The sequence below is a fragment of the Amphiprion ocellaris genome, chromosome 24 (genome assembly GCF_022539595.1).
Source record: "Amphiprion ocellaris isolate individual 3 ecotype Okinawa chromosome 24, ASM2253959v1, whole genome shotgun sequence".
Lineage (NCBI taxonomy): Eukaryota > Metazoa > Chordata > Actinopteri > Pomacentridae > Amphiprion > Amphiprion ocellaris.
In genome coordinates, this window is record NC_072789.1 from 2,418,583 (window position 1) to 2,430,772 (window position 12,190).

A 12,190-nucleotide genomic window follows, 5' to 3' on the forward strand; every position below is an offset into this window, starting at 1 on the left:
GTACAGTAATGGAATTAAATCATTATTGGTGTGAAAATATGTGCATTGTTAATGTGTATTCCAGCTCATGGCACAGATTTTGCCCAGGCTGCATTAACTCTGGCACTCCAGCCATACTGCTGAACGGGCATTATGCTGTTCAGGATGTGACGCAACATCCCTGCGGCGGTAAACACGAGGATAGTAAACCAGACAAAAATGTAGCCAGTAAAATGCTAAAAAAAATCTGGTGTAAAACTGTGTGCGGGACCAGAAATAGAGGTAATATGATAATGTGGACTCACTCTGCGCCTGCAATTTAGTTTCACACAACTGGAGAAATGCAGTTTAGATGGCGGATAGGATAAGGAAGTAATTGCAGAGCATGGAGGATATAAAAATCTCCCCTGGATTCCGCAATATTTTGAACTCCACATTGTTATTTTGTGAGAGGAGATGACACCGACTGCGGCTAGAAACAGACCAATGAATACTGGAACGGAAAGGGGAGGAGGTGGGAGGCGGGAGGCCATTTGGTCTCTAATACAGCCGGTGTTGTACTCTATTAGATGAAGAAAATCAATGACTGTCTCTCTTAGTACCTTGGTTTGAGTTCAGAGTCGACGTAAAAGCAGTACGAGATACAATAGAACAGTGTTCAGCCAACCTTCTGGTTTGGCAAAAAGGAGAAATTAGCGGATGTTTTAGAAAACAAAAGGTGCAGCCTTGAGATGGTAACTCAGAGTGACAGCCTATGATTAACACAAAGTGTTCTCCTTGACCAGCAGAGACAATAAGTCTAGAGCGTGCAAAAAATGTTGCCCAGAATATGGGTGAACTGTTCTTTTTTTCCCTCCATATGTCTTTATATCTAATTTTGACTGTTCCTGTCCCCATCAGCTTACAGAGTAAGGTTCTTAGGTCCCAGTATTGCAAGCAACTATTGGCGGAAAGTGAAGGTTTCAGACTAGTTATATGCAACAGTTAATCAATTTCCAATCAAAATCACAATTTGAAACAGTGCAGTTAAGGCTGCAACTCACCATATGCATTATGCAGCGTGTCTGACCCAGGGTTTAAACAGTCATGTGAATAGTTTTACAAATTCATGCTGTTACCTTCGTGTGACAGTCTCAATTCTGACAGAATGTCATGCAGTAATCGCAGTGGGTATTAAATATTTTTTTTCAACAAATCCAATTGTAATTGGAATATCTGCCAGAAAAAACTGCAATTGCACATTTTCCCCAAATCGTTCAGCCCTAATTGTGTGCACTCAAGGTGATGAGCATAGTCTGACTGATGCTGGATATTTGAAGCTGATTCTAAGATTGATATCTGGGAATTTAAAAATCCTGCAGCTGATAGTAATGCAATAAAACATAAAGAATCTTGATGCAGATCCACTAGAAAATATCACCAAGATGCATAGAATATGAACATTGGTAAATTATAGCAATAATAATTAGTCTGATTGTTGAAGAATTTACAATGTAAATGTTGAAGAATTTTACAGTGTAAAAGTGAAGAGACCTATCAAGAGAATATCCAACATACATACCAAAACTTATGCATCCGCTATAAGCTAATGCTGCCTTAGACTTTGGCCTCATGTTTTTAATGATAAAGTTCAACTATTATTATCAATTCAGATGCAGATTGTTGTTGATCGATGTTCTCAAACAGTTATTAAAGCGTCAGATTTTTAGATTTAAGGAGCTGCCCTAAAAAAACACTCTGTTACTAAAACAGTTGTCAGAAGTCTGTTGATGTGGCTGTTTGTTTAGTGCTGCAACAATCCGCTGATCAGATGAATGAAAAAAGATAAAATGTCAACTCAACAAGCCATTCATTGTTTAAATTTTTATGCAAAAAATGGCAAAACGATGGTTTGTGGTTGTCAGTTATGAGAATTTCTGCTTTTTCTCTGTTTATACTTGATGATAGTAAAGTGATTATTTCTGAGCCTTGGTGATGACCTCACATTGTGAACTTAAAAATTACAGTGGACATTTTTTACTCTTTTCTGATGATTTACGAGTGATTGATCAAGTAACCAATCATCAATTGCTGCCCTAATGCAATGAACTGATTGAACAGCTTGTATTCCCCATTTTTTCAGCTTATTGTCAAAGAAAGACGATGCAGTAGATCGTCAAAGTTTAGAAAATGGAACTTGAGAATGTTTTTAACTGTTTCTTGCAAAATGACTGAAATAATAAATTGATAAGTCCAGACCAGGATCATTTTGAACAGTCCCTAAGGTAATCACCTAAGTGTTCCAGCTCTACTCTTTTTAATAAGCCGACATGTTGATTTGCCAGAACATCACAGCATCAATTAGCTCTCACAGAACAGGTGAAATCCCCATCATAGCAGACAACCGGAGACCTCCTGTGGAGTGGGTGGACGTGTTAGAAAACCAGCCTGTCAAGCTATTATGTAGCCTGCCAACCCTGCACTTGCTGTTCATTTATTTAGCGTAGAAATTATTTTTGCTATCAACAAAGAATAAATTCAGATACGGCCTGAAACCAGACTTTAGCTTGTTCAGAAATAATCTGAGATTATCCCCCCCCACCGAGTGATAGCAAACACGACTTTAGTCCCCTTGTCATCTGTGATTTCAGGACATATTTGGGAAAGTTGAGGTATACAGGGATGGAGGAGGAGGAGCGTTGGATTTGGGTATAAATGCATGGTGGTCAATAATGGAGGACTCCGAGCTTTGAGGGTAGTCTAAGCCCCCAGGATTAGCATAACTGTACCAGACCCAGACAGACACAGACTGAGTAGTGGTGGTGTTTTTGAGGGAGGGAGTGGGCAGTCCCAGGGCAACAGATGGGACAGATTAAAGCCCACTCGCCCTCCCCTCCCACATCTTTAAACTCAACCGGGGGACTTGGAAAATTGGGGGTGTCAGCAGATATCCCTGAATCCTATCCATCCTACCTCAGCAACAAGCGAGCACCCAAACAATGACAGATAGGATTGGGGCAGATAGCGGTGGTGGTGAGGGTTGTCGGCGTGCAGCGGCTTGAGCTGCTCTGATAATGAACGCGCTGCACATGGGGAAAGATAGTGGCTCTTTGCATTTTTAACATTTTTGCATTGCCAGGGTGCACTTTGCAAATGTAAACAACATCACAGAGGAACACAAGTTGCTTAAATGCATTTTTAAAATACTGTTGATATTTTGACTGCGAATCAGCAAGAGTACATGGCGGCATAATGACATGAAAAGCCAAGCAAGAGAAGACAACTTGTATTGTCGGTGCGTACACGTGTACATCGAGCACGTTTCAGCCTTTGATCAAAAATGCCGTCTCTGTTTTAACATGTTTTGTTTTTCTGTTTCTCTTTTCTTTGTTTGCTTCCTCTCTCCGTGTTTCTGCCTCTAATCTTGGATGTGAACTTTTGTTGAAAACAGCCGACACATCAGTGCACTGGCTGACTTCTAATCAAGCCTCAGACCACCGTGTCTTGCATCGCTCCTATGGGCCTTGGCAGCCGGGATAGAGAGAGAGGAGAGAGAGCCAGATTAGATCGCTGTTGTTTTTTAGCAGTGAGGCTGAGGGGAAGGGGGTAGTCCGAGAAGGTGGGAGGGTGCACCGAAGGCCGGCTGGGGAGGGTGGGAGATTAGCAAATAACTGGGCCACGGGTAAACACTCAGCAGTGCCCGCCATCATCCAATGAAGAGGCTCGGAGCAGAAAACTACTCTGAAGCCTTTTGATATGACTACCCTCTCTCTCTCTTTCTGCCTCGCTCCACTGGCCCTGCCTGCATACTCTGACCCACAATCCAATACTGCAGTGGAAGCCAAGATTACATAGGAAGCTCCACAGAGCAGAACCAGGTACAGAGCCTGCCATGACCAATCAGAGATAAACACAGAGATTGGCGTCCAACCAGAAACTCTCTGAAAAAGAAAAAAAAAAAATCCCACAGATCTGAAGTCAAAGAACCAACCATGGCCAAGCAGAGCTGCAGACAAACCAATGAAAAGTGACTACAGCGCTGCTCCTGTGGCTCTGACTGCAAATAAGCTTGGGTTGCTTGGCGTCACTCTCCATACTACTACACCATGGGTGTCAAACATGCGGCCCGTGGCCAAAACTGGCCCTCCAGAGGGTTCAATCCGGCCCCCAGGACGACATTGTAAAGCATAAAAATTACAGAGAAGACATAACTCACAAATTGTAAATTTGTAAAACTGTAAATTTAAAATAGTTTCTCGACCATGACAAGTTGTTTTGATCATAAAGTAAAATACTATATCATTCAGTTCCAGATACCTATGACTGAAAGTTTTGTGCCTTTATAGAGACACTGTGATCTGGAAGTCGTAATGTCAAAATGCTAAACTGAGGCTTAATGTTGTTGAAATTGCATTTATTTTTCTGAAGAAATTTCAGGTTGTTCATCATGTTTTGTAAAAAGAAAATTCCTTAAATGTGAACACTTTCAGAACATACTTTGTTGCACTACAGCAAAGGAAAAAAAATTGGATTTGTGGTTATTTATAGGCCATTATGCTGTGATTTTACTGGTCCAGCCCACTGGAGATCAAATTGGGCTGAATGGGGCCCCTGAACTGAAATGAGTTTGACAACCCTGATGTAAATGAAAATCCAGAATCCATTTCTAGATAATTCTCAGCATTTTGGCCTTTTTCTTCTTCTTTTTTTCCCCAACACCTAAGAGGTCTTGCCTTGAACTTCAGCAAAACTGTTAAGAATTCATGTCAGCATCTAACTAACGTTGCAAGACGGACTGGAAATAATCTGCTTAGTGTATTTCACTTCGACCAGCTCTGGCGTACAAGGTCAATGTGTTTGTCTAACTGTCTGTGGGTGTTGTCACAGGCTCTGTACTTCCTTCTATTGTTCTCCTTGTATTGTTTCTTTATGTTTCTCCTCTTTATAATAGAGCTCCTCCTGTGCAGCTCCTCAGTTCCACCACCTACTCTCCTTTTATTGCTGGGTTTGCACTTTGAGAAAGGATTTAAGACAGAAAATATGATCGTTGAGGCCACTTATGTACACACTTGTACATTTCTTTCTTTTTTCTTTGCAGCTAGTTGCCATCAAGTGAAAAACATCTCAAGAATTTTTTTACTGTCGTGGTGTTTCATAACTACACGGCAACATTTAAAAATCCTAGAATCCAAAGTTAAAGCTGTCAATCTCGTGATGAATGATATATAGACTGTTTCCAATGACAATGGGGCCTTCAGACAATATGATTTGCTCCATAACTGCGTGGGACAGAGTTTACAAATCAACACAGCTGCCAATGTCATGTGATCATACTTGCTGATTTCGGCAATCATAGGTACCATACCACACTGACTGACCCCCAGCATACACCTAAATTGAGACCAATTTACCCTCCTCTCATTGGCCAGCACTATTCATTCCACTTCTACAAGTATGCAGGGGTCCACTAAGGTCTGCTTGATGTGAAATCTCTAGTCCCCTCTGCAGATGTTTGCAGGTAACCCAAAATTTGTGACTGTGCATAGTGCATGTGCAGAATACATAGATGTCAACCAGCCGGTAATGTAAGGAACGTCCCTCCACTAGACTAGTAAAATGACAATTACACATCTTTGGTGTATGCCAGCCACAGGCTACTGTAACTAGTCAGGATGTGGCTCATTATGAGGTGCTCGAATCCTATTGTAGTAATAATTATTCAAGACTAATGACACATGCAGTGGCAATGGGCATTTAACACTCAGATTGAGAGAGAGTGTATAACATTTATAGTGGACCAACAAAAACATTGAGAAATTGCTTTAAATACACACTTGATGGCTCCATCCATGATGTCATGCTAATAAAGTGAGGCTAGAAGTACCAAATCAACATCCCCTACCATTCGATTATCCAAAACAAACAACTACAGCTAGCAAGCACGATGAGAAAACATGTAGGCTTACCGCAGTTTAGCTGCTTAACTTACAGACTACAAGAAGCAAAACAGAAGTTCCACATAGATATAATTACTGGTACTTTCAAGTAGTTTGTGTAAACTTCCCTAGGTCAAATAGAGGAGGCTCTCATTACCCTAAACTTCAGTGCAACATTCATGGACTGAGACATCAATTAGCTCGAAATGCTAACTTTTGTGCTTCTGTTTTTGGTTTTGATTTGCTTATGCTGTGTCTAGACAGAGAGCTTTTCAGTTGCTGTTTGGATTATGTACCTGATAGAACACATTCACCTCTATATTAATTAACTCAGTTGCCTTCCCTGGCTGTGTAATGGCTCGCTTTTTACTCATGCTCTACGCCCGCACACATTGGGTGATAATGATCAATAAAATCTTTCTTTTCAGTCAAAATCAGTAATAGCTGATAGTTGATTGCTGCCTATTTTTTATGAAGTATGGAAGAAGAAAAACATTATCTAAAATATTTAAAGTATTAATAGAAAATTACAAGCTGCAGACTTGCCTCCTGTAACCAGCACTAAGCCAGTGAGATGACAAGACATCAAGAGAAGCTGAAGTTTGTTACCTCCAACTATTGCCTCTGGGTTTGTTTAATACTAAGCATCAGACATCAGCAGGATTCATATGTGAGTCTCCAAAGAGAGAGAAAAGTTGCACACATTTGCATGTGGAAAAACAGCTCCGGTATCTTAATTGAGTTCTTGTAATTATAAATTATCCCTAAGAGAGCTCAAACAGATCACACAGGATCACACTGTAGGCCTACATGTCTTCACATCAGACAATCAGAATCTACCAGTAGGTCAAATTGTGTACTTTAGTTCACCCCAGACATTCATACTTTAAGAAATCAGAAACACACTGGGTTTTTTGGACACTTGGATTAGCTGCCACCAATATTGTTCTTCCATTATTATGTATTATACACCACTGGGTGAGTTGTCCAGCCTCGCAAATATCAACAAATGTTACGTGTGTCTGAAGGCTGCCGTGAGGAACATTAACAAAAAAAGTGACGGATTGATGTCTGAAATGGGCAAAAGTGTCTATCGTTGACTCATCACCATCATTTTATCGCCCAGATCAACAAAAACATGACCTAAAGCAGAAAAATACAGCGTGACCTACAGCTCAATATTATACCTTCTGTCCAGACGGTGATACTAGAGCTGCATCCAAAGCCCGACACCCCTGTTAAGCCTAGTCATGGTTGCTATGCTACAATTGGACAATCTCTCTTTGGGTTAAGGGTTTAGCCAGCATGACCTTCTGTTTTTATACCTTTACCTTCTACCTTTATTTATCTGTTCATTTCACAACAAAGAGAGCTTAATAATCCACTCATGTAGTTTTTGAAAAGGGATAAACTAAATGTACGCCAGAATTCCATCTTCTTGGTCTTTGCTGCAAAAGTCTGCACAACATACACAACCAGTCAAAAGTTTGGACACACCTTCTTATTTCATGCTTTTTATTTATTTGTATTATTTCCTACATTGTGGATTAATACTGAAGATTAACACTTTTTTGTTTACAACATAATTCCATATGCATTCTTTTATAGTTTTGATGTCTTCAGTATTAATTTACAATGTAGAAAATAATTAAATAAAACACTGAATGAGAAGGCTGGCAGTGTATGTGTCTTATATAATATCTTGTAGCAGCTCAACTAAACAAAATGAAAGAGCACAGTAAAGCTGTGTTAATTCTGCAGCAAATAGGGCACTTATTTCCTTAAAATGATTAAAATGTGACTTGTGCAAGATAAATCTCTTTCTGTCTTTACTCTGGAAGGACGGAAAAGTGTCTGTCCAATATGTCTCCCAAATAATATTCTGCTTTAGATTCTGCTTTAGAGCTTAATTGTGGTGAAAATCATTTTGCACGACTATGTTTATAAAGTCCTTTTCTAGCTGTAAATATCTGTATATATTATGTTTAATTTTATTATTACTATTATTTTTTTCTCCCTGTTCTTCTTCCTATAGTTTCTCCATTTTTTATTATTCTCTTCTATATTCCTAGGGTGACACCAACAGCCGTAACCAAATTCCTTGTATGTTGTGTACGTACTTGGCCATTAATGCTGATTCTGATTCTGAAATCATAGTTCTCTGAGATCAGTTATTTTCTCTTCAAAGTAAAGAGCTTGACTTCAGGTGTGGGCTGAAAAGAAAACACAGCTGTGGCAGAAGACTGCTTTTCTGTTTTCAGCTGCCCAGCATTTATTATTTGACATTTCTTATAGTTAGTGTAGGATTAATGTTGTTTTATATTGCTTTTAGTTAAAGAACATGTACTTTACGTTACTGTAAACGCATGTCTATCTTAACAAAAAAAGCTAGCCCTGGCAGTGGTGTCATCTCATTGAAATGCAGCTTTCTCATAATGAAAATCTGTCCACATGCTTAACCCTTAGTTTGAACTGCTTTTCCACTCCACACATGCACCTCCTGTAGGCAAAGTCAGTCCCACAGAACAGTAGGCAGCAAAGGGCCAACAGGTGGAGGACAGCCGAGGCCCACAGTAGGCCAGGGTTGATAGCTTTATCTAAGGATGGGAGCAGAGGAGGAAATCTGGCGTCGTGCCCAGCAGAGCTACCACTCCGCTGTGTCGCCCTCTGCCCACACAGACTAGCTTGACCTTGGGCAGGGCACAGCCACCCTCCTCCCTGCAACCCTCTGGAACAGCCCTCCCCTCCGCGTCTGTCTCTCCGGATGGAGGAAAGGGAGGAGCTGGGAGTAAGGGAAACAAACTGGCACATCATGTTTCTCTTATCTGAAATTACCCACGACACAGGCTGCGTACACAAACACACACTATGACATTCAAACTATTCCTTGCTGGCATGGCACTCAGTCTCCCAGACCTTCACGGCAAATCAACATGCAGACTGTACTTCTTCACAACCGTACACATTCTGGCTGTTTTTTTTCACTCAGAACATACAATTTGACCCCCCATGTTTTCCTGCATGTGAGGCTACAAATCAAATAGCTGATTGGAGCTTTGATGTGAGCACTGAACTGACAATTTTAATTTTTTTATGGTATTTTTCTGTTTGTGTTTTTAATTAGGGCTGTTCGAAAATCTAATGTCCACTTTTTCCTCCACTCCCCTGTACGTGATTTTTGTTATGTCCTTCAGCCTGGAGTATAAATTGGTATTTCTATTGATCTTTTGGCTTGTGAGAGGCACCGGTCTTTGGTAGCAGACAGCTATTTTTCATCCGTGGGTTCTTCCTGTATTGACAAACAGACACAGTATCAGTCTGCCTCGGCTGCTGGTGAAGCATGCAAGAGATGTGCGAACATGTTTGTGTTTTTACATATGTTGTCTGTTTTAAGTCTGAGAAAATGATCAAGAGATGAAACAAAACTAAATTAATGAAGCTATTGAGCGTCCTCACTACATATGTTAATGATTAAAATTTGGTGTGCTAGCCTCTTGTCATCCACTTTGTTGTGGCTGCAAAGCTAGGTCCTGTTTTGCTTGAAATTACGTGCGACTCAGCTCTCTTTTCTCTTTGCAGCTGCCCAGGGTGAGGAGAGGGAGTGTGCCTTCACAGACCAGCAGCAGCAGTGGGAGGTGGAACGAGTGGCGGGGGGCGAAGGCCGAGTCTCCCCGGAGAACACGACCATCCGATGTGCCAAGGGCAGCCACTGTTTTGGCCTGTGGGAGAAAACTCCTCCAGGCGAAGTGCGGCTCGTCAAACAAGGTATTCTACTGGTGACTTAGTGTGAGGTTGTTACAGTGGAGTTGCATTATCAATTGGTTGCGTGTCACGAAATGAACGTGCCTCTGAATTAATTATTGTTTATTCGTTTTACAAGTAAAATGTAGGCATTGGGTGGTTCCAGCTTCTCAAATATGACACTGTTTTGTTTTCCTACAGCTTAATGTCAAAGTAAATTTCTCTGTTGAGCATTTGGCCGGTTGGTTGGACAAAAAGAAGGTCATTTGGTGGCATTTTTCACTGTCTTCTGGCATATTATAGATTGACGGATTTATCTAGAAAATATCAAATAAAAATCTCTCAACCTCAGGTACAAACATTTCCTTTATGCAACTCAAATGGTCACATTAGTACATTTTTAAAGGGTTACTACTCCTTCAATCTGCCCATTCATCCTTGAGAACTATAAATTATGATATGAAAACTATAGAGCTTGTATTAGATGTACAATTAGTTTAAATGTAAAAAGTACACTTTGACGTCAACTTCAAATCGCTGCAGAATTCAGTTGAATCTTAATCTTGGCCCCACATTAAATGTTTATTACTGTGATACCTCAAATTATACCATTATTCAAATCTTTACATTCAAAAGTGACGTTTTGTGGTGACAGCTGTATGTCTATTTATGGTAAAAAATGGCAAATTGCATCTGACAGAGACAAAGATATTGAATTTTATCTCAACTAATCCTTTTATAACAGCCATTTTAGCTGATGTGCTAGCCAGCTGACAGAACAAATTGCTGTTCAGCTCAGAATCTTGATGGGACACGATTTAAAAAGAATCTAGATTGTAACTATAATTTACTGTTTGCGTGTGGAAACACTCTGCTAACAGTCCTCTAACATTTTTGAAAATTGACAGTACTGAGAGTGGTGTTTTTTGCTGATACAATCTTCAAATTGAAATACTTCTAACAGCGTCGATTCAGACATAATTTCATGAAAGACAGTTGGACATCGAGGGACTGCGGTAATCAGACCTTTTATAGGGGCTCTGATTACACATTATGTCCAGTTAAGCCACCATAAGGAATGATGCACAGCCTGTGAAAAGTCTACTGTGACCTTGGTGGAAGCAAAATCTGATGATCACATGAGACCAACAGCTTTTAAGCAGAATCTTTAGAAGGCTGGAAGAACTGATGAAAGTGGTTTTGGAGCATGAGACTAAAAGTTCTGATCTGTACTGCTGATCTACTGATTTTTACATTTGACAGTTTTTTTTCAATCCCTCTTTCCCTCCCTCAGGTTGCTGGACTCACCTGGGCGATAACCAGGGCTGCCGTGAGGACCGCTGCGTGGTGACCAACCTGCCTCCACAGATCCAGAATGGGACGTACCACTTCTGCTGCTGTGGCAGTGACATGTGCAACGTGAACTTCACAGAGGACTTCCCAACGCCGAGCCCCACCACTGCACAGCCCATCTGTAAGGACATACGTGTTTAGTTCCAGTCATCCCTGCTGTCACACAATAGATTTATTTTAACACTGAACATGCGGGTGTTGTGGGATGTCTTTGTTAATTAATCAGTACTTCCAGGATTTCGTGGTTGTTTTTCGAGATTGTTGTGGCTTAAAATGCCTGAATTCGCAGCAGCTTTTCTAAAAAAGTGCGATGTAAGTTGCGATGTTTTAAGCGTATTTGTTGTGAGGAAATTAGAGGAGACAGTGCTAAAAAGTCGCATTTTATCTCAGCTTTTAGAACATGTTTCAACATTTTAATTGACAATATTTATTCCTAAATTCATTCTTTAACACGCTCCAACCCATTTACACAAGCTGGCACACCACGGTGGGAAATTAGCTGCAGCCAGTTACTGGTTTAACATGAAGGGGTTGGTAGGTTTAAGGTACTAAATGATCATTTACTATTAAATGAATCATATTTGGACATACTGTCAGTGGCTTAAAAAGTTAATTTCACATCCTGGCACACAAGTATTCACACACATGCTCACAGCTTGTCATGTCAGTCAACAAGAAAAGCACTCAGAGCACAGTACTCCGCCAAGACTGTTCATTTCCTGATCTTTTGCTGAGCACAGGCGTGTGTTATGCGTGTGTTATGTGTGTGTACGTTATGTACGGATACCGAATCGCATGATGTAAGTATGTAGCAGGTGGTGGGAATTGGTAGGACTCAGAAACACCCCAACGGATAAGTCCCAAAGGGTCGAGAATGAGAATTTTGTCCAGAACTTGCTCAAAAAATCATCTTTTCCTGTTCACAATCTGTCCAAAATGAGTTAAACATCGAGGATGGCTTAGAAGGGTTCCAAAACATGACTATAAACAATAGAAACACGTCCAAAATTACTCAAATTTGACATCATAAAATAAGTATGTTCTCTAAATGTTGTGAAAATTTGTCAAAAAACACCTGAAATATGTGGAAAATGACTAGAAATTACTCAAATTTGTCCAGAACTTGCTCAAGAAATCCTCCTTAACTGTTCAAAACCTGTCCAAAATGAGCTAATAGTCTGGGATGGCTGAGAAGGGTTTAA

The 12,190-nt window shown here is 40.4% G+C and overlaps 1 protein-coding gene across 1 annotated transcript in view; it reads left to right on the forward strand.

The window, feature by feature from the left end:
• LOC111565854 (bone morphogenetic protein receptor type-2) overlaps positions 1 to 12,190 on the forward strand; it is a 41,325-nt gene that overhangs the window by 6,345 nt on the left and 22,790 nt on the right. Inside the window, exons 2-3 of the mRNA XM_023266135.3 lie at positions 9,474 to 9,659; positions 10,930 to 11,109. Coding sequence (XP_023121903.1) covers positions 9,474 to 9,659; positions 10,930 to 11,109 — 366 coding nt within the window. The remainder of the gene's footprint in view (positions 1 to 9,473; positions 9,660 to 10,929; positions 11,110 to 12,190) is intronic.